The sequence below is a fragment of the Leuciscus leuciscus genome, assembly GCF_965113295.1.
Source record: "Leuciscus leuciscus genome assembly, chromosome: 19".
Lineage (NCBI taxonomy): Eukaryota > Metazoa > Chordata > Actinopteri > Cypriniformes > Leuciscidae > Leuciscus > Leuciscus leuciscus.
The window spans coordinates 1,007,794-1,031,352 of NC_138743.1; the positions used below are offsets into that span (position 1 = coordinate 1,007,794).

The 23,559-nt window shown below is 37.2% G+C and overlaps 2 protein-coding genes and 1 long non-coding RNA gene across 3 annotated transcripts in view; all 3 read left to right on the forward strand.

Annotated features, from left to right (window-relative positions):
• The window catches only part of LOC309482126, a 38,723-nt gene that overhangs the window by 5,658 nt on the left and 9,506 nt on the right, over positions 1–23,559 (forward strand). The gene's annotated exons all lie outside the window — the stretch shown is intronic.
• The window catches only part of LOC309482069 (zinc finger BED domain-containing protein 4-like), a gene marked incomplete at its 5' end in the record, with an annotated part of 41,546 nt that overhangs the window by 3,759 nt on the left and 14,228 nt on the right, over positions 1–23,559 (forward strand). The gene's annotated exons all lie outside the window — the stretch shown is intronic.
• armh4 (armadillo like helical domain containing 4) lies at positions 2,979–15,237 on the forward strand. The gene is made up of 8 exons (XM_082147281.1): positions 2,979–3,192; positions 5,106–5,603; positions 7,160–7,444; positions 9,671–9,742; positions 9,814–9,957; positions 10,044–10,075; positions 11,360–11,494; positions 13,592–15,237. Exons 2-8 carry the CDS (start codon positions 5,207–5,209, stop codon positions 13,661–13,663), a joined length of 1,137 nt encoding a protein of 378 aa, XP_082003407.1. The 5' UTR covers positions 2,979–3,192; positions 5,106–5,206; the 3' UTR covers positions 13,664–15,237.

Consider the following 23,559-nt stretch of genomic DNA (forward strand, 5'->3'; position numbering starts at 1 on the left):
ATCGAACACGCAAACATTTTCTACATGTTTACATGATCATTCTGTTGTACTTTTTTTTATATATATGTGTGCCGACATATGTATGTGTTTAATGAAAAGCGTTCTGCATGAAGTATCCGCTGATCTGAGATCAGTTCTTCACAGTTTACTGTCCGTTTGAATGCGTGGGATTTGGGCGGGTGAAGCTGAACCCAGATCAGCTCTCCCTGGACACTTTGAGCCAAGGCGCCTTCTCAGACATTAATATGACGAATCACTACTTTTAAAGGAATCGTTCACCCGAAAATGAAAATCCTGTCATCATTTAACACCCTCAAGATGTTCCAAACCTGTGTGAGTTTATTTGTTCTGCTGAACACAATGGAAGATATTTTGAAGAATGTTTGTATTGTAACCAAACAGTTGTGCTGCACTATTTTATGGAAGCTTTTCTGCCCCCAAAGAATAAAACATTTTAAAAGATAATTGCGACTTTTTATCTTACAATTGCAAGTTTACATCTCGCAGTTCTGACTTTATTTCTCCGAATTGCGCGATATAAAGTCATAATTGCGTGATACAAAGTCGCAATTGCGTGTTATAAAGCTTTTTGCTTTTTTTCTTGCAACTGCGAGTTTATATCATGCAATTCTGACTTTATAACACCCAATTGCATGTTATAAACTTCAGAATTGTGAGATATAAACATGCAATTCTGAGAAAAAAGTCAGAATTGCGAGTTTATTGCACATTTATATCTCACAGTTCTGACTTTATTACATGCAATTGCGACTTTACATCACGCAATTCAGAACTGTGAGATGTAAACTCGGAATTGTGGGGAAAAAAGTCGAATTGTGAGATAAAAAGTCGCAATTACATTTTCTATTGTTTATTCTGTGGCAGAAACAAGCTTCCATAGTGTGGAAGTCGGTGCCCAAAAAACTGTTTGGTTACAAACATTCTTCGAAATATTTTGAGGGTGATTAGATGATTGGGCGATCTATCCCTTTAAAGCTTTAGCAAAAGTTTCCAGATATCCTAATTCAATTGATTCCATTTTTATTTTATTTAATCGAAAATAGCCCACTACATTTTTGTATATATATGCTATTTGGAATTGTACTGTAGATGTTTTTGTTGCAGGCATGCTTGTACTAATAAAGTTCGTTTTTGAGGGGGAAAAACATGTCAAATAGTTTTATCATTAAAGGTATAGTGGAGGATTTTCTTTTTCCGGGTGGATCATCAAGACTATTGGTCCTCCTAGTTGTCAATCATTCTGGTGATATGTTTACGTAAGGCCGTCGTCCGTGCTCGTCCTTTCTGCGCATGCGGACTCTCAGGTGTATATGTGTGGTGAGCTACGGTTTCAGCCATTCATTAAAGCTCGCCGTTCTTACCGGGTTTTTTCTAAATGTCTGAGGGTCGCAAGAGAAAAAGTGTCTACGAATTGTATGACAAGAAGAGAAAGGCCTCTGAAGAAAGAAACAAGACCAGTGTTTTTGGGAGAATATTTCACACGCTGGCGTGCGCTAAAAGCTAAAAGCACAGGTTGGGCTTCCCACTGATGCCTCAGTCGCGAAGTTTCTACTCGACAGGTAAAGTTTGGCATGCTATTTGGAGAAATTCATTTAAAATCACTGCTAGTAAAAGTTAATGTAAGCTATGATTAGCGATGCTAGCGTTTAATAGGCGTTCCCTCTCGGGAGCAGGGAGAGTGTTGAGCATGTGCATTTTTTCAAAAAGTGGAGAGGGCGGTTCTTTTCTAAAATTTCGGGAAAATCCTCCGCTATACCTTTAACAAATACTTGCTAATAGGCTATTTAAAGGTGCAATGTGTAATTTTTTTAGCGGCATCTAGTGGTGAGGTTGTGAATTGCACCCAACAGAAGTTACGGTGGCCGACAGGAAGTGATGTCGTCGTCTGAGACAGCAGAGAGTAGGCAGTTAAACAATGAGGTTTCTTTACAAAGATAAATTAAGAAATTAGTTTTACTTAATCATTCAGTAAAACGACATGTTATTGCGAATATTATTGTTACTTTATATAATTGTCATCATTATGTCAGTGTTTTATTCGCTGACTTTAACTAGCTTCTTTGAACGAAGAACAACATAGTGATGATTGATGAAACGCGTTTGTCCGCTTAGGGCCACTGTAGAAACATGTGGATGTAATGGCGCTTTTCCACTGCATGGTTCGGCTCGGTACGGTTCGACTCGGCGCGGAACGGTTCGGCTCGCTTCGCTTTTCCACTGCGTGGTACGACTCGGCTCGGTATGGCACGGTTCGGTTCGCTTTAGCTCGGTTGCTTTTCCACTGCAGTTAGTACCGCTTCAAAGTGGGTGGGACTGATCGTTATAGTTGCCGTCTCTACTGCCATGACATCATCATATTAATGCAAATTTTTCATTCCGTGTTTCCCCATCCGCTCCTCGGCAACTAACGTCTGCACCTCGTCCACTGACCACGATTCAGCCATTTCTTTTTTTGAAGTTTATACTCTTTTAAAACAAGTACTTTTAAAACAGGCGCTACAGCGTTGGCTGTTGTCTACTGGCTATTTAAATCTAGCGGGTTTAGTGTCTCGTGTCGTAAATACAATGACGCTGGTAGAGATGATTCTGTCTGACCAATCAGTGATCTGCAGTGTTTTCACGTCACATTTTAGTATCGGTACGGTACGCTTGGAACCTCAACAGAGGTGGTACCATTTAAAGCGAGCCGTACCGTACCGTACCATGCAGTGGAAATGCGTCATAAGTGAGCCGTACCGAACCGAGCCGTACCGTACCATGCAGTGGAAAAGCGCCATAAGCGGACCCGCGGTGTGTGTAGAGAAACGCCTCATTCTAAGCTAATTAAAACATAACGGTTCATTATGTAAGGTCTTTATACACCACTGAAAACATAGTTATGTATGTAATATTGCATTTCTGTCAACAGATCCTCCTAAATATTACACAGTGCACCTTTAAAAAATAACTAGAGCGTTAATTATTGAAGTTTCCCGCGCTGTCAGTGAGCTGGCGTTAGTCGACTGCGCAGATGCAGACGAGATTCAGAGGAAACTTCAGTGTGGCATGAGCTGACGCAGACAGAGGAATAGCAGCAACGAGCGCTTATAATGCCTCTTAAGAGCGGGAACGGGTGACTGGAACACTGCGCGTGCACTGGACATGAGCCTGATCCGCGTTCACACACAGCAGGTGAGGATCTGCGTCATTACTGTGATGATGTGCCATTGTGTTTGTTTACTTCATATTAAAGTTGTGCAGAAGAGCAGTCGGTGTTCGCATGCATTACGCACGTGACGCGGGAGAACCAGAATCTGAACATTGCGCATTCACATATGGAAAGAAATTACGCAGCATATTATAATAGTGCCTGACTCAGACATATGAGGTGTTCAGTGAAGGAGACAATGTAATGCATTAATGCACGCAATTACAGTACGCATGTTATAGCATATTATATACATCACGCATTTGATTTATGATCAATAAACATAACTGCATGGAAACCTAGTGGATGATACAGTAGGACGCATTGTCTCCGTGCTATTTTTAGACACTGGCAGAGAATTGCAGTAGTGTGTGTGTGTGTGTGTGTGTGTGTGTGTGTGTGTGTGTGTGTGTGTCAAGTTACTGCTGCAGAAAGAGCGAGGAAATGTAGACCAGGACAAAATGGGTGGTTAATCTAGCAGCACAAAACAATACAATCTTCAATACACATCCAACAATTCTAGAGATTAATATGGTTGTTGTTGTTGTTGTTTATTACAGCCAATACTGATCATTTGTAAGTGTGATATATACAGAACCAATGTTTGATAATATTTTCTTCTTTAATACAATAAATAAATAATCATTGGAATACCACGTCAGTAAAACATATGCATTATGAATGCATTCAATTTGAATAATTTATCATAGCATAAATGGATGCAATTAAAAAAAATTGAGCGAATTGCACATTAATTATTCGCCTGTTGTTTCCCAGTGAAATGCTGTTTCTTTGTAAATTCTATTCTTCATAAAAGCACCATTATAGACATGGCAGATTCTTGTAAAGTCTTATAAACCAATCAGATCAACCAGTGGATCTCTGAGCTGAGTGAGTGAGTGGAGGCGGGGCTCATTTGAATATTCATAGTACCGCGCATACTAAATGAGGCAAGGGTGTCGAGTTACATTCAAGATATTATAAGGTTGTTATTTATTTTATATGTCATTTGTGAGTTTTAAGGGACAAAATTATTGACAACAAGGGGACTTTAAATAATATACCCTTAAAAATGCTCCACATTAATGATCTCTTAAAGGAATAGTTGCTCTAAACCTGCATGAGTTAGTTCTGTTGAACTCAATAGAAGATATTGGAACCAAACATTTTACACAAAGATATTGCTTCAAAGCAGCTTCTGTCATAAAGAGGGAAATAACAGAATCACGGATGAAAACTTAATCAAATATGAGGCACATTCAGCTCTAATAGTGTCATTATTCAGATCAATGTTGATTCAGATCAGTTCAATAATGTTCAATATCTGATGCAGAAATAGTAAAGCCAATTCAGTCAGTCTGTCTAAAACCAGTGCATGTCAGACTCATTCTTGATCTAGTTTAGAAAACAGTAATAAAATATGAGCAGAACTCAGAGTTATGAACTCAGTTGATATTTGACTGGTTTTGTCCGTCCTTCTGTTAGACTGTCTCACACATGAATTATGTTGAATATCTGTCAGCTGTTAAATTTAACAACACAATTAGATAATACCAGTTTAGCTCAACCAATCACCAAGCAATGCTTCATTTTGTCTGTGTGTAAAAAGAGCATTAGCAATTAAAGACAAAACACTTCAGCAAAACATGATCAGCTCAAAGTGTCCCAATCATTTCTGCTCCCAAATGTGTATTAATGTCACTGGTAGTCCCTGTATGAAGAGTATCTGGGTATAATATGCCACAGTTTACTGTATTTTGCTCTCCTCACTTACATAAATGAACTATAGTGTCCTGATCACACTAGTAAAAAAATATATAAAAAATGATATCTGGTGTCTGAATAATTTTTGGTTTGACTGTATACAGTATATGAAACTCTGTCATTTATGTCACAGCACACTGGATTCCTTCCACTTGCTCCTGTTTCTAGGAGTGTTTCGTTCCCGCTCACGTTTAACTTCGCCTTCGGACCTCGTGCTCGAGTGACGGATCCGCTATGTTGACTTTGCGAAGTCTCCTGTTGGTCGCGGTGTGTCTCTCCATCCGGGAGACGCTCGAGGAGTCGATGAATACAGGAGGAGATGAAGACGCCAGGACTCACTCACTCGACTCCTTCTCCAACTCATCCTTGTTGACCAACAGCTCACAAAATCCCAAGGCAGATCAGACGTCTGCTCCGAGAGTTACGCACGGGGAATCCGACGGGATTCACGAGGGGTTTGGCAGAACGACGACGGACTCTCTCCCGTGTTCTCAGACGACGTGTTCTCCGAGAACCGACACACTTCAGACTCCCTCGGACTCTCTGACCGGCGTTCCCAGCGGAGACTCGTCGGGACCGAAGCTGCTGGACGCGGCCGATACCTGGACGGAACCGGTTCCTCTGCGGGCAGGTCAGTGATCGACACGCACTTTAACCAAGCGGCAACCTTCCGATCTCTCTCTTGAAACCAACACGGAAGTGGCTTAACCCTCTGGTGCTCTACGGTCATTCTTGACCGAAAAAGTTACATTTTGTTTTTTGTAGAATTGTTTACTTCATCGGAATCGTACGAAACTTGGTAACTGTGTGAAAAATCATGGACATGATTCAAACCGGTTTAATGGTCCTGAAAAAAAACAGTCACACTTGAGCTCCTCGAGGTCAGAAATGACGCATTGGAAATGAATGAGAGAGTTTCCTCTAGTGGAAGCGTTTGGTACTGCAGCCGAACACACTCTCACTGAAAGATCATTTACTGAGATATCAGCCTCAAATGTGGAACACAACTTGTTAAGATTTATGGCTTTGATTTTCTCACAGTTTTTGAAAATATATAGTTCATATAGAAATTGAAAATGTTATTTTTGCTAATTTTTCATAACAATACACGTAAAATTCTGTACCTTTTTAAGTTCACTTTTTAAAACTTTTTCTACTTTTCTACCAAGTGTCGTGTTTGAACAGAGATCAAACTTCAGTCTGTCGCTCTAAAGCGTTCAAGATTTACCACAGTTTAAGTTGGACATTTAATTCTCAGGTCTATGCTCAAAAAGTGAATAAATGGATTATAAACACAGCATAAATATATTTTAGTACCATAAATCCCCTAAAAATACAAAATATAATCGAACTAAAATATAGTAAATTCATTTCATTAAAATAATTATTATTATTACACGTGAAGAGCACCAGATTCATCGACTGGCCACTAGAGGCCGGCTGCAGAAGAGACTCAATCCCATAGAGCTCCATGTTAAAATGCCCAACTTTACAGCAGAATAAAACATGTTTACAGTCTGGTGTATAAAGTGGTGTTGGTTTAAATTTCTAATGTTGCCCTTCATGATGACTGTGAGGGAGTGAATATTTTTATAACTCATCCGTTTAAATTATATGAAACCTTAAAGTTCTGCATAATTAAGGGCGTGGCCACTTGAGTGACAGGTGGATTGCCGCTTATGTCACTGCTAGCCGTTTGTCTGCTGTCTGTTAGCGTCACGTCACCTCAGCTAATCCGCCTCGCTGCACATTTACGTTTATCCGGGAGTGACGCTGCCAAGATGGCGACGGCCGGCTCCGCCCACTTTGGGCTTTGAAAACGCTCTTCAGAAACACTACAGGTGACGTCACACACACTACGAACATATTTATTTACAGTCTATGATTTTAACGTTAAACAACCCAAAGGAACAGTGTATCTGTCCATGAAGTATTTTCATCAAAGAACAGAGCCAGTAGTTGTAGTAAAGTACAAGTATAGAGTTCTGGTTCTGGGCTGTTAGTAGAGGTTCTGGGTAGAGTAGCACTCTGAACCCCAGTGGACGCCGACGGCAGCCTAATTACGGTCTATTTTGAGTCGTACTGGAGGAAAGTGGAGCTGACTGCTAAAAGAGGCGTCTGCACGTTCATTATTAATGTTAGCAGCTCTGTGTTTGATGTTCTTGGCTTTGCATTTCCCTTTTCCAGAAGAAGTGAGCGTGCTGGAGCTGGGCACCGATGCCACCATGCCATCCGAAGACCTGCCTCTGATCTTCGAGGACGTCGCATCGCCATCCGTACTGTCCGTCACCGTGGCGCCGGCTGCCGTGACGATGGGAGACACGGAGCGAACGGTGTCCATGGATACGGAGCGAACGGTGTCCATGGATACGGTGCACACTTCCTCTGATGTCCTTCTCTCAGGAACACTGGACTGGCAGACGTCTGGAGCGAGAGCCTCCGTCACAGAACCTGATGCGTCACTGGAGCGAAGTGAGAATGCTTCCAAATCATATAATAAAATAATAATAATAATATAGATGAGTAAAGGTTGATGACAAACTTAAAAGAGCCAGGTCTGAAAGTTTAAAATAACTTTGAAGAGCTTGAAGGTTTGAAGGTTTTACTCAGAGACAGTCAAAAAAATTACTAGCATGTTTTAGCATGCTGCTAGCATAATTGAACAGATTGCTAACATGTTTTATTATATTGTTAGCATGTTGCTAATGTGATTTTACATGTGGTTACCATGATTAGCATGTTGCTAGCATTATTTAACACATTGCTAACATTATTTTTTTAACACTTGTTGCTAACATGATTTATCATGTTGTTGACATGATTTAACACATTAACATGATTTAACAGATTGTTAGCATGTTTTAACATGTTGCTAACATGATTTAGCACACTGCTTTCATGAATTAACATGTTGCTAACATGATTTAACACGCTGCTAGTATTTTTAAGCATGTTGTTAACATGATTTAACACGGTGCTTTCATGGATTAACATGTTTCTAACATTTTAACACATTGATAGCATGACTTAGCATGTTGCTAGCATGAATTAACATGTTGCTACATGATTTAACACACTGCTAGTAGGAATTAACACCTTTGTTAACAGGAAATTAAACTTTGCTGGCATGAATTAACATGTAACTAGCATGTTTTAGCATGCTGCTAGCATAATTGAACAGATTGCTAACATGTTTTATTATATTGTTAGCATGTTGCTAACATGATTTTACATGTGGTTACCATGATTAGCATGTTGCTAGCATTATTTAACATATGCTAACATGATTTTTTTAACTTTTTAACATGTTGACATGATTTAACAGATTTTTAGCATCTTTTAACATGTTGCTAACATGATTTAAAGGAGTCATGAACTGGATTGTTTTATTATTTTATAATGTTGCCTGGGGTGCCCTTATAATGTTAGCTCTGTTTTAAGGGGCGTGTCTGCTGTGAGACTGCAGTGCAAACTCCCACTGCTGTGATTGGCTGACATGCTTGCATATGAAATAGCTAGTATTATATGAACTCTCTCGAAAACTTTTACTACGTTTTTACTATTACAGCTATCGAGATTAACAAATCGTGAAAAGTATCGTTTAAAGCATTATATTTAAATCTATTCCATCACATGAAAGGTTGCAGCATGATGAGCACTGACTGAGCAGATGACAGACAGTCTGTTGATCGCGTGAATAAAGATCTTATCATTGCAACGCAATTTTTGTAAAATGTTTAGCACAGACACCTAAGCCAGTGGGAAGGGTTGTAGGAACAGCGTCATTAAAAATGAATTTAATCCACTGGTCCCTGATAGCTTGGTCCGTTTTTGGGAGAGAAAAAACATTTCCATGTTGATTCTGGCAGTCAACAACAGAGCAACTCACGTGTGCACCACGTTTCTGCATCTTTCACGGTCGAGTGCGTACTTCGAATCGGAATCCCGGCGCTCGACTGAATATGAGGGGGAGAGGGGTCTGCGGTGTCCATATATGGTATATCCTGCGCCGACTTGACGTCAAGTCGGCGCAGAAATGAACATCACGTATTTGAGTGCGCGTGCACGTGGGCTGGTTGACGAACCCAGGGGTAAACAAACTCTTCACTTTTAAATATCGGCTTCCCGGCCAGTGTATAATCGTTAGGCAATCATAACATACATTTTTTCTCGTGGAAAAGTGAAAATTACAGGTCATGACTCCTTTAACACACTGCTTTCATGAATTAACATGTTGCTAACATGATTTAACACACTGCTAGTATTTTTAAGCATGTTGTTAACATGATTTAACACGGTACTTTCATGGATTAACATGTTTCTAACGTTTTAACATTGATAGCATGACTTAGCATGTTGCTGGCATGAATTAACATGTTGCTACATGATTTAGCTGGTTGTTAGCATGTCCTAAGCTAGTTGCTAGGCTTTCCCAGTGATAGATATGTAGTGGATGTAGCTTAAATACTAATAGAGTTATAGAATTTAAGTTTTGACCCCCTTAATGTAAGTCTATAGCATTTTTAATCGTCATATTTAGGAAGTTGGATCGGTTAGAAAAGATATAGAACAGTCTGAAGGTCAAGCCAACATACTGAAATAAAAACTAAACATTAGATTAGAAACACCGTAACATCATATCAGCTTCTACAAGATGAACGGATGTATTTTTGTAAAGCATTCTGATTGGTCCTGCAGACGATGACATCACACAGAGCTCAGTTACCCATCAGACTCTGGCGGTCGTTCACGAAGATCTGGAATCTAAAGGTTGGTGCGTGTGCGTTTAAAGCGCTAGTTTCTGACACGCCGCGAGCTGAACCGACGCCTCTGTCTTACAGATGAGCCTGATGAAGACGAGGAGGAGGAGTCTGAGGAGGAGAGTGAAGAGGACCTGATGGAGAGCACCCTGGCTCCACACACGCGGCCGCCCTACAGCCTGATCCCCCCTCCCCCCGTCTGGGTGCAGCGGAACCAGGGCCTCGGTGAGAACACACACACACACACAGCCATGCTAGCGTGAGTCTCGTCAGGAGCTTCACTACTAACGTTCTGTGTTTGCTGTGTGCAGTGCGGAGCTGGGTGGAGCTGATCCGAGAGAAGGTGCGCAGACTCACACCAGTTCATGTTTCTGGAGGAGTCTGTTCTACTCGCCTTGAGCGAAAATACTGTTAAAACAGGGAAATATTATTACAATTTAAAATAGCTGTTTCTATATGAATTTATAGCAGTGTAATTTCTTGTTAATTCATGTTAACAGCGTGCTAAAAGATGCTAGCTACATGCTAATTCATGTTAGCAATTTGTTAAAACATGTTAGCAATGTGGTAATTCATGTTAGCAGCGTTCAAACATGCTAGCTACATGTTAATCCATGTTTGCAACATGTTAAAACATGTTAACAACATGCAAATTAATTCTAATTTATGTTAACAGTGTGCTAAAACATGTAACCAAAATGCTAATTCATGTTAGCAGTGTGTTAAAACATGATAGCTACATGCTGATTCATGCTAGCAACATGCTAATTCATGCTAGAAACATACTAATTCATGCTAACAATGCGTTAAAACATGTAAGCTAAATGTTAATTCATGTTATCAATGTTTTAACAATATGCTAATTCATTCTAACAATGTGTTAAAACATGATATCAACATCCTAATTCAAGCTAGCAATGTTTTAAAACATGCTTACAACATGCTAATTCATGTTAGCAGCGTTCAAACATGCTAGCTACATGTTAATCCATGTTGGCAACGTGTTAAAACATGTTAACAACATGCTAATTCATGTTAGTAATATGCTTATTAATTAAGATTCATGTTAACAACAAGCTTATTGTAATGCTAGTAACATACTAATTCATACTAGCAACGTTTTAAAACATACTGGCAATGTGCTAATTCATGGTAGCAACAAGATAATTCATGTTAACAATGTGCTTAAACATGGTAGCAACATTCTAATGCATGCAACGAGCTAAAACTTGTTAATTCATGTTAGCAATATGTTAAAACATGCTATAAACATGTTAATTCAAGCTAGTAACATGTTAAAACATGTTAATGTATGTTAATTTATTCTAATTTGTGCTTGCAATGTGTTAAAACAGCAAAAAAAAAAGCTAATTCATGTAAGCAATGTGCTACGACATTTTAACAAAATGTTAAATTATGCTAGCAATGTCCTGAAACATGCTAATTAATTTAAGGCTTTGATCACAGAAATAAACCATTTACTATATAGTCACATGGACAACAGCTATTTTAAATTGTAATAATATTTCACTGTTTTTACTGTATTTTTGATCAAATAACTGCAGCTTTAGTGAGCAGAAGAGACTCTATCAGAAGCATTGAAACATGTTGGTTATCCCCCTGCTAGGCTGGCTACGTGTCAGGGATGCTGGCGCCTGTTGGCATCGGGATAGCTGGTGCTCTTCTGCTGGTCGGTGCTCTTTACAGCATCAGACTGATCCATCGCAAGAGGAGAGACAGCTTCAAACACCAGAGGAGGAAGGTACGCGGCTAAACACTGGCGAGAGTCAAGCATAACATCAAATCATGGCGTCTCAATGTTACATAACGTACACACCAATTCTATCATTCGAGCCCTTTGAAAGCTTCAGCAGATTAGCTTGAGTAGTGGTGGTTTTAGTCTTGTGACTAGGGTTAGGGTTAGGGTTAGCACTACCATCATGTTAGCAACAGGCTAATTGTGTTAGCATCTTGATAAACCCATACTAGCAACATGCTAATCATGTTAACATTATGCTAACAAAATGTTAATTGTGTTACTATCATGTTAATCATGTTACCAACATGCTAATTGTGTTAGAATATTGTTACAAACATGCTAGCAACATGGTAATCATGTTAGCATCTAGCTACAAACATGCTAGCAACATGCTAATAATGTTAGCATCAAGCTAAAAACATGCTAATCATGTTAGAATCTAGTTAAAACATGCTATCAACATGTTCATAATGTTAGCATCTTGTTAAAAACATGCTAGCAGCATGGTAATTGTTATCAGTCTATCACAGGGAACGGCAACTGGCGGCCCGCGGGCCAAAACTGGCCCGCCAGCAATATTTTCTGGCCCGCCGGATTATTTTGGTAGTCCTAAATGCTGCACAAAACTCTTCCACTACTTGAGAAAAGCCGTAGTCGCGCGGCGATTTCACCGCCGCATACTGTGTGAAACGCCCATAGGGAATCATGCGGCGCGGGATTACATTTTAAAGTATAACTGTGCGTTCACACCGGACGCGAATAGCGCGTCAAATTCGCGCCTGCCGCGTCTAGTTATACGCTTGACCACTTTGTGTCCATTCGCGCGTCAAAAGACGGTAGCGGTCAGAACTCTGGTGTACTTTGGACGGAGCGGGCGGTCTGACTGACAATAGCCCACTCGCACTCCCGACATCTTTTGACAGCGTATCCGCACTTAATTCTGACCACCTGTACACCTATCTCTGAGGAGCTGTTTGGTACTGAAACCATTGTCAGTCAACAACATTATTTTTTTGCAAGGATGTTTGAAATAGTTCGGCAGAAAATAGCCTACTTCAGTAGTCAGTAGGGCAATATGATTTTCGTTTATGTTGCTTAGAAATTTGAGTGATAGGCTTTGTCCTATTTAATTTATGTTATTTATATTTCTTTCTTTTTTTCTGTGGCATTTTTTTTCTCTGCTGACAGTACAATGTTAAAATAGCCTACTATTTATATTGACACGAACACAATTTTTGTATAGCATTTATAATTATTATAGGCTACTTAATCTCCTTCTTTCCGTTAGAGACATTTGAATGTGAGATTATGGAAACGAGATCTAAATTTTGTAGACCCGTCAGGTCGGGAAATAAAGCGGGGGTAACACCGAGTATATTTTAAGCGGTTGCTGAACAGAACCTTGTGGGAGCGGGACGAAAAAAAAAACAGTCCCGCGCAGACCTCCTTAAACCTTAGGTGTGTATGTGTGTGTCCCCGAATAAATAATGATAAAAAAAAAGGAATAAAGTTCAAAAGTCGGACTGTACGGAATGAGGCATGATTGCTATTCACACCTTTATTAAAATGGCTGTAATCTGTTACCACAATAGTACTTGATCTGTTTAAAATGATTTCCTTGATATATGCATAAGGTGTTAAATTAAAAATTAAAATTAAAATTTGTCTAATAAATTTTTTCTATTTTTGATCTGAGCACAATCAGAAAATCAGAAAACCCGTCCTTATTCGTTTTTTTTTTCTTTTTCATTTCAGTTCAGGAAATAAATAATGGAAAAACAAGTCGTTTTTCATCTTTTTATTTTTGGTTTTAATAAAAAAAAAAAGAAAAAAAAAAGATTGAATGAATGATCCACGGACGGTGACGGACACATCATATTCCACAATTATAGGCCTATATAAGAGTATTTAATTTGTATCCATAGGCCTACTCCGAGTAGCTGGCCCGTCATCTACTGGCTAAAAAAAATATTGGCCCACGGCCAAAGTTACTTGCCGACCCCTGGTCTATCATTTGAGCCCGTTGAAAGCTTCAGCAGATTAGCTTGAGTACTGATGGTTTTAATCTTGTGACTGTTCTTCAATGTTCGTCCCGTTCAGCCGCCCAGAGAAGTGCGTAGCGGCCCGGACAACGCCATGCTACTGGCCGACAGTTCAGAGGACGAGTTCTGACCCGCTGGAAGCATCTGTGCTTCAGTCCTGATGCAGCATTTCACACAAGTTTCTTCAATAGCATCAACACTCTTTTGAGAAGCCGTATGTAAGATGTACATTTGAACTAATCAGCATTTAATGAATAGTTTAAAATCCCTCTGTCTATGTTTTAAAGGAGTCGTTCACTTCAGTATTAATATGTCCTGGTAGTTTACTCTCCCCCTCGTCATCCAAGATGTTCATGTCTTTCTCTCTTTAGTCGAAAAGAAATGAAGGTTTTTTTAAGGAAAACATTCCAGGATGTTCCTCCATATAGTGTCTTCTATGGGGTCCAACGGGTCGAAGGTCCAGATGTGAGTTTCAGTGCAGCTTCAAAGTCTATATCCAGTTTTCCAGCCGAGGAATAAGAGTCTTATCTAGACAAACCAGCCCACATTTTAGAACAATGCTAACAATGTTATTTCATTCTAATTCATGCTATCAATGTGGTAAAACATGATAATGTTGAGCAATTGTAATTCATGCTAGCAATGTGCTAAAACATGCTAGCAACATGTTAATTCATGTTAGCAATTTGCTACAACATGCTAATTAATTTAAAGCTTTGATCACAGGAATAAATTACACTTAACTACTGTGATGATTTCAGTGTGTGGACGGAAGAAGACGGGGTCAGACTCGGGCGTTTTATTAAAGTGTTTCAGAGAAATACTTCGACCCGTTGGACTGAAGTCACTATACGGAGACATTCTCATCCTGGAGTGTTTTCCTCAAAAACCTTCATTTCTTTTCCACTGAAGAAAGAAACACATGAACATCTTGAATGAGTAAATGATCAGGAAATGTTGATTCTGAAGTGAACGACTCCTTTAAGAAAAGCCACATGATCATTCACTCAGAGCAGTGTCATGTTTGCCGTACTCGTTTACTGAAAGACACACTCAAGTTTCCGTCATTAGTTCAGAAACGTGTGGAAATCATAGCAGATGTTATTGAACACCTCATGAATATAATAGTGCTTTCATTCAAACTCAAGATTTCTGCTGTATCTGTGAACTAAAATACATCACCAGGCATACTATAGTTTCATTTAGAAAATATTTAATGATTGCGTATTAAAATGTTATCAACATTAATAAGTGTGTGTCGGGTGAAAGATCTGCTCATGTTTAGACGTACGCTCATGTGCTTCAGTTCTTATCGAGATCCGCATTTAAAACATTATAACTCTTCTATATTTTATATGAATGTAAAATGTTTCTTTTAAATGGTGTTATTGGTTATTTCTAACTTATACTCGCATTACATCATGACATGAAATTCTGTACATAAAGTTGTTTCCACTGTAAATATGATTGTTATGATGCCAAATGTTGTTTTAATGACAATCAGATCTATATGAACTCCTGTACAATCGTTCAGTTCATGAATCATAAGTTCACTGCAGGCTTGATACGCTATTTCTTAATCGCTTCTTAAAGATATTGTTTGTCAGAGTTGTGAAATATGTTTACAGTAACAGGTGTTCAGTGTCTTAGACATGAAGAGTTCATCTCTGTAAATATGACAACAATAAACTATTCAATCATTTACGTTTGGAGTCGATTATTTTACATACAATACATAACATATATACACACACACACACACACACACACACTCTTACACACACTCTCTCTATCACACACTCACTCTCTCTCACACACACACACACACACTCTCTCTTACACACACACACACACTCTCTCTTACACACACACACTCTCTCTCTTACACACACACACACACACACACACACACACACACTCTTACACACACTCTCTCTCTATCACACACACACACACACACACACACACACTCTCTCTTAAACACACACACACACTCTCTCTTACACACACACACACACACACACACACACACATACACATCTATATTACTAACAGGGGACTATCGCTCTACACTGGCCAAGAGGGGACTAGTGTTTCTGGTCATTTTGAAGAAACAAAAATGACATACAAAATTTTCTTTTAAGCTCTTTTTTCATAATATAACTTCAAATATACATTTTTTTATTTAAAAAAAAACATGCCAAGTGGGGACCTGAAACTCTGAACGATCTCTATCTATACTAGTGGGGACTTGATAGCCTGCAATGGAGCTGTGTGTGTGTGAACAGTGAAGTGAACTGGCAGTGAAGTCTGCCTTCATTATGTAACTCTCTCTCTCTCTCTCTCTCTCTATATATATATATATATATATATAACCCATCAGTTATCAAAAATGTTTAAATACGATTTGTTTTAGGAAAGACCATTTAAATCTACAACAGGGTAAAAAATACAGACGGCCCGACGGCAACAGTTCAAAAGCAGAGGCGAGAATATCCTCTTATCATTCATAATATTATTTTTCTTATTTAACGCTCTCTCTTCATAGATACTTTCTATGCTTGGTTATGCAGTCCCTAACAATTTACTTGTTACTACTTTTCTTAATAATTTCTTCTGTACCTCAGTAGCAGTTCCATACCAACAAATAATACAGAATATCATAACACTTTCAATGAAAGCACTATAAAACATCAGAAGCTTTATGTTGTGGACATTACAGCAAAGTTATTGCTTTAAGAAATTCATTCTCTGTTGTGGCCTATTAATTAAAACATCATTTCTACTCTAATAAAATCAATAGACATGTCCAGGGGATCTGCAACTAAATGTTATAATTATAATGTAATTATTATTTTATTAAGATATTAATAATGCGACTGATAGTATTGGCTGCCTATTAATTAAAACATAATTTCTACTCTTAAAAAAAATCAATAGACATGTCCTTATTTTTCTGTTTCCTTTGTTTCTAGGATGTTGATGTACAGAGATATTCAGTGTTTGAAATATTGCTCAATTTAAATGCAACCAAAGATATGTCGTTCGTTACCATCCAACAGTGGACCTTTCTTTAAGATCTAATTCAAAACTTTTGAGTTGACTTGCTGCATCTGGTCATTTTGAAGAAACAAAAATTAAATATTTTTTTTCATAATATAACTTTAAAAAAAATTAAAATTAAAAAAATTAAACATGCCAAGATTGAATCTCAACTCTGAACGATCTCTACCTATACAACAGTGGACTCACAATAGCCTGCAATGGAACTGTGTGTGTGTGTGAATAGTTAAGTATGTCTTTATTTTGTAACTATAAGTTATATATATTTATATATAGGCCTTCATAGATACTTTCTATGCTTGGTTATGCAGTCCCTAACAATTTACTTGCCATTGTTATGTGCCATTGCACTCACACATACATGTCTATATTACTAACAGACCAATGTCGCTCTACACTGGCCAAGTGAGGACTCAATGAACGATGTCTATCTATACAAGTGAGGACTTGAACAGTGTGTGTGTGTGTGTGTGTGTGTGTGTGAACAGTGAAGTGAACTGGCAGTGAAGTCTGTCTTCATTATGTATATATAGTATATTATATAGTATATTATATATTATGCCTTTTATCATTCATAATATTTGTTTATTTTATTTAACACTTATTTTCTCTCTTCATAGATACTTTTCTATGTTTGGTTATGCAGTCCCTTTAGGGTTTATAGGATTAATCAAACAGAAATAGCTCTTTAAGGTAACGATTTCAGGTCACTATAGTGACCTATATTTAGTATAGCGTAAAGCATACTTTATACAGTGAATAATGATTTTATTAATCAAAATGAACTTCGCGTCCCCAGTTGGATGGTAAAGAACGATACGTGTTTGGCTGCTTTGTACATTTCTTGCCATCACAAACACACTGTAAAGATTTTGGAGGTCAATCTCAAAATGTTATGTCGAAAAACTAAAGTGCAATAAATAATACACACTTTAGGGTCTGTTTACACGACATCATTTTCAACTGAAAACTGAAAACTTTTTGGCCGTTCATTTCAACGAAAATGCCATTTTGGGGGCCTGACAATGAAAGCTTTTGAAAACGAGTTTTTGTGAGCTCATCTAAAGTGAGGACTAGTTATGCCTTGTAAAGCATTTATAAAGGAGATTTAAAGGCTGTTAATATTTCTATGTTCTCTATCGTGTTGTGTTTGTTTCCTTTTTCTGTTTAGAAGATAACTGAGTCTTTAAATCTCCTTTATAAATTATTTACAAAGCATAACTAGTCCTGAAATAGTGAACTGACCACTACTAAATGCTTTATAACTGCCTGAATCTACTACATTTACTCACACTTTCTAAGTGATCTTATTAATCACTGTAAACACCTAAATAACTGATTTGTAAATAATGCTATACTTCATTTAGAAATGATAAATTGATTTAATAAAGTATGAAAATGCAATTATTAAACACATTATAGATATGATTTATCTGTTTACCAATGCTTAACTAATTATTAATAGGATGCAGTTATTATAAAGGGTTACCATATATATTATATTATATTTCTCAAAATATAACTTCAAATTTGCATTTTTTTTTATAAAAAAAAAAAAAGCATGCCAAGAGGGGATCTGCAACTAAATGTTATAATTATAATGTAATTATTATTATATTAAGATATTAATAATGCGACTGATAGTATTGGCTGCCTATTAATTAAAACATAATTTCTACTCTTAAAAAAAATCAATAGACATGTCCTTATTTTTCTGTTTCCTTTGTTTCTAGGATGTTGATGTACAGAGAAAGTCAGTGTTTGAAATATTGCTCAATTTAAATGCAACCAAACATATGTCGTTCGTTACCATCCAACAGTGGACCTTTCTTTAAGATCTACTTAGCCCTATCGCCCAACGATTACAGCCCCATTGACTCCCTGTGCCAATGCATTGATGAAGTCAACAGTTGGATGTGTCAAAACTTTCTTCAGTTAAACAAAGACAAAACTGAAGTCATTGCGTTTGGAAACAAAGATGAAGTTCTCAAAGTGAACGCATACCTTCACTCTAGGGGTCAAACAACCAAAAATCAAGTCAGGAATCTTGGTGTGACACTAGAGTCAGAGCTTAGTTTCAGTAGTCATGTCAAAGCAATAACTAAATCAGCATACTATCATCTGAAAAATATTGCAAGAATTAGATGCTTTGTTTCCAGACAAGACTTAGAGAAACTTGTGCATGCTTTCATCACCAGCAGGGTGGATTATTGTAATGGACTCCTCACTAGCCTTCCCAAAAAGACCATAAGACAGTTGCAGCTCATACAGAACGCTGCCGCCAGGATTCTGAGCAGAACCAGAAAATATGAACATATCACACCAGTCCTCAGGTCTTTACACTGGCTCCCAGTTAAACTTAGGATTGATTTTAAAGTATTATTACTGGTATATAAATCATTCAATGGCCTAGGACCTCAATACATTGCAGATATGCTCACTGAATATAAACCCAACAGATCACTCAGATCATTAGGATCATATCAGCTAGAAATACCAAGGGTTCACTCTAAGCATGGTGAGTCTGCTTTTAGCTATTATGCCAGCCGCAGCTGGAACCAGCTTCCAGAAGAGATCAGATGTGCTCCTACTGTAGTCACATTCAAATCCAGACTCAAAACACTTCTGTTTAGCTATGCATTTACTGAATGAGCACTGTGCCAATGTTCGTCCGACTGTTTGTACTGTATTTTATTTTTTATTTTTCTAAACTGTTTTAATTATTCTTATTTCTTTTTATTATTTTAATTTCTTCTATGTAAAGCACTTTGAATTGCCATTGTGTATGAAATGTGCTATATAAATAAACTTGCCTTGCCTTGCCTAAGATCTAATTCAAAACTTTTGAGTTGACTTGCTGCATCTGGTCATTTTGAAGAAACAAAAATTAAATCATTTTTTTCATAATATAACTTTTAAAAAATCAAAATTAAAAAAATTAAACATGCCAAGATTGAATCTCAACTCTGAACGATCTCTACCTATACAACAGTGGACTCACAATAGCCTGCAATGGAACTGTGTGTGTGTGTGTGTGTGTGTGTGTGTGTGTGTGTGTGTGTGTGTGTGTGTGTGTGTGTGTGTGTGTGTGTGTGTGTGTGTGTGTGTGTGTGTGTGTGAACAGTTAAGTATGTCTTTATTTTGTAACTATAAGTTATATATATTTATATATAGGCCTTCATAGATACTTTCTATGCTTGGTTATGCAGTCCCTAACAATTTACTTGCCATTGTTATGTGCCATTGCACTCACACATACATGTCTATATTACTAACAGACCAATGTCGCTCTACACTGGCCAAGTGAGGACTCAATGAACGATGTCTATCTATACAAGTGAGGACTTGAACAGTGTGTGTGTGTGTGTGTGTGAACAGTGAAGTGAACTGGCAGTGAAGTCTGTCTTCATTATGTATATATAGTATATTATATAGTATATTATATATTATGCCTTTTATCACTCTTTTGAAAACGATGCCTTTACCATCTGCATGTAAACAACATAAACGTGAATTTGTGAAATTGTTACGTCATTCCAACCCGGTCACACTAAATGCGTCTCTATAGCACACATTGTGTTTATTGTGCAATTTATACGTGCATATGATAGGCATGGGTGGGTTTAGGGTAGGTTTAGTAGTGGTGTGTAATATGTAATATGTATTATATGTTTGGTTAGGATTAGTTTTGTAGGATGTGTGTGTATTACACTCAATAAAGTGCGTATTATATGCATGTAAAAAAATATATTTTCGCGTAAAAATTGCACGATAAACACAATGCGTGCCATAGAGATGCATTTTCATGACATCAGGCAGGTCATGCACAAGTATATAACATGGTCACATGCGTACTTATCATCACGTGTTCACATGTTCATGAGTATTTGAGTTTTTTTTTGTTTTTGTTTTTTGACAAAGTAAGAAAGGTTTGGGGTGTGCTTTTAGATGGGCCTTTAAAATTTGACAAACAAATATCTTCAGTAACTGGATCTAGTTTCTATCAACTCCGTCTTTTGTCTAAAATTAAAACACTTCCTAACTGACAAAACACTAGAGATGGCTGTTCATGCTTTTATTACTTCCCATTTAGACTACAGCAACTCATTGTATTGCGGTATTTCCAAGTCACAAATCGCTCGTCTTCAACTGGTCCAAAATGCTGCAGCAAGATTTATTCACAAAAGTAGTAAATATAATCACATGATGATGATGATACATTTTATTTATATTGCGCTTTTCTGCTTTACATATAGCCTCACATTCAAGCTGGGGGCAAGCTGGGGCCAGTTGTACTGTTAGAGGGGCCAGTTTAGACCTTATTGTTGTCATATCATTTTCTGCACTGCACTATAGGCATTAACAGGCAAAATACCATGATTACCAATCATTCAACAATGTATTTGCATTGCCATTATATTTTTTAAATTTGCATTACATATTCAGAATCAGTCACATTAACTGCATTCTACGATTTTTGTGTTTTTTTTGCAAAAAGATCAGCAAATTCATCTAGATTTAAGGCCTTTGCCCTCCTTGACTCAATAGCCTACTTAGAACACCTAAATTGCTTAATCTGTCATCTGACATTGTGGACCTGAGATAGGTTTTCACCAGCTTTAGTGCATACAATATAATATACAATTAAATTATGCTTATTTTAAATGTATTGTGCAGGCTAGGTATAAAAAATATAGGAAAAACCATGATAATATGAAACGCTTCAAAACAGAGCGCACAAAGCGCGTATGCGCATCGCGGGTGCAGAATGATGTGCTCAAAGCAACATGGAGTCACAGTGTTCAGCGCTGCACAAGTGCGCATTTAAAAGTTCACGGCACAAAGCGAAGAAATTTCGAGCGCACAAATCCTAGTGTAGCCTATATCTGTCCAACAGTTTATTGATCATTTGTTTCTTCACATAGTGAAGTTTTAAATTCCAGTTATTGTGCGTTTGATGCCGATTCATAGTCCTTGTGGTGTGAACAGGCACACGGTAGCGAGTCGTTTTAAAACAGCAACAAACATAAAATACAAATACACAAAATAAAGTCATTTTATGCAAATCCACAGCCTTTTATCTACAGATCAAGCATTATAATGTGTATATATCATATTGGAGAGAGTTTTACCGTGCATATATATAACATAATATAAATTAACATTACAAAAGTTAATGATAGTACATTTCAAATACCTAAAAATTGACAATTAAGTGATTTTGTTCGAGTCAAAAATATTACTTAACATTAATGAACCAACGGTACACATTTTTTACTTTAGCAATCTTATGGGTTGTGGTCTCTCAGACATTGGCAGTAATAAAAATACAATAAAAACATAGTTTCCCTTTGGACTTAAATTACATATCTTTGTGGTATACGGTAGAAATATTGCACATTTCAGTCTAGCTTAGGTTTTTTAAATAAATAACACAGTCTTGGAAATAATATGTAAGCATGTGCAAATAAGCCTGTATAGTAAATCAAGTTCTGTTGGTCTTTGTGTTTAAGTGAGAAATTAATTCATTTAAATTGAAAGATCTCAATGTTTATAAGATCTTTCAATTATGTTTAACAGTTTTGAGCGTATAAAAGAGTGTATAAAAATGGGCTCTGAGTTTTGGCAGTGGTTGTGTCTAAGTGAAATATGTAGTTTGGAAGATGTAGTCACTGAATGCATTAATACAACATTGAATGACACAGACATTTGCAACACTTCTACAGTAATACCGTAGTAAAATATATTCAGAATCTAAAAAATTAAATACTATCAAAACAATTAGATGTAGCTGAACACATACAGGTATTAATCTTTCAGTTTCATCACCATCTATAAAAAGGGGAAACTTGGGGGAAATGTGTACTGTACTGTAAACAATGACCATGTGACATAAAATGCTGTGAATTCTGAACAACAGAAAACCGCAGAAATATGTTAGAATTCTACCCGTTATTTGTGTGTTTTTTTATTTAACGTGTGTTTTTGGGGGGTAAAACCTTTTCTAGTGTTCTGGAAGAATGAGTTGATCTGAGAATGAAGTTTCAGTGCATTTTGAATGTGAAATGAACTGCTGTCAAGCTGTAAGTTGGTTTGGAGAAGATATCATGGTCTTTTAACCTGATATCATTTAAGACATCATTTAAGACTGTGGTATAAATGATTGAATGATTTAACCATAACTCATTACTATCCTTGATATTCTAAAATAGGTATTTTTCATGTGTATGTAGACTAGGGTGTGTGATATTGAGTTGTTGCACTACCCCCCCCCCCCCCCCCCACACGCAATTTACATATCAATGCAGGAAGGCCTTAAAGGCCAGTGTTTGTCTCAGGTGAGAGCCAACAACCCCCAGAGTAGTGTTACCAATATCTGTGCAACTTCTCAAATACACTAGAATAAACTAGAGAAAACGCTGGGATTTACCCTGCCAAATTTATTTTGTAAAGTTTTCTTTTGTAAAAAATTTTTTTTTAAATAAATAAAACAAGAATTACACTATCTACTGTTCACTGCAGTTAATGTTACATTATCCACGTTTACAATACTGTACAAAAATATGAAACTGAGATTAACACTTGTATAGGTGTTTAGTTAAATATAATTTTTTTGTTTTTGTTTTTTTTAGATTCAGAATTTAAATATTAGGTTTTGAACATCAGTTTTGATTAGAGAATGTAAACATCTGCAAATTGGCCTGTATAGAACATAAATGTCTGTTGGTGTTTGTGTTAAGTGAGAAATTTTTTTTTTTTTTGCCAAAGCAATAATAAATGATCCACAGTTTGGCTCACATAAGCCCCGTTCACACAGAGATTCCGGAAAATACACCTTGCACAATTCTGAAATCAGTATTATATATTATAATATAATATTTAAATATAAAATCTTGTTTACTTGTTTAGCACTATGTTTACAATGATACTAAATTAATGATTATTCCAAACACAAATAAAATG

What these genes read in the sequence shown, in the direction of transcription:
- armh4 (XM_082147281.1), top strand. Translation starts at nt 5,207, where the DNA reads ATGTTGACTTTGCGAAGTCTCCTGTTGGTCGCGGTGTGTCTCTCCATC. An exon ending in ACCGGTTCCTCTGCGGGCAG is followed by an intron (nt 5,604 to 7,159) that starts GTCAGTGATCGA and finishes TCCCTTTTCCAG; the next exon opens with AAGAAGTGAGCGTGCTGGAG. An exon ending in CGAAGATCTGGAATCTAAAG is followed by an intron (nt 9,743 to 9,813) that starts GTTGGTGCGTGT and finishes TCTGTCTTACAG; the next exon opens with ATGAGCCTGATGAAGACGAG.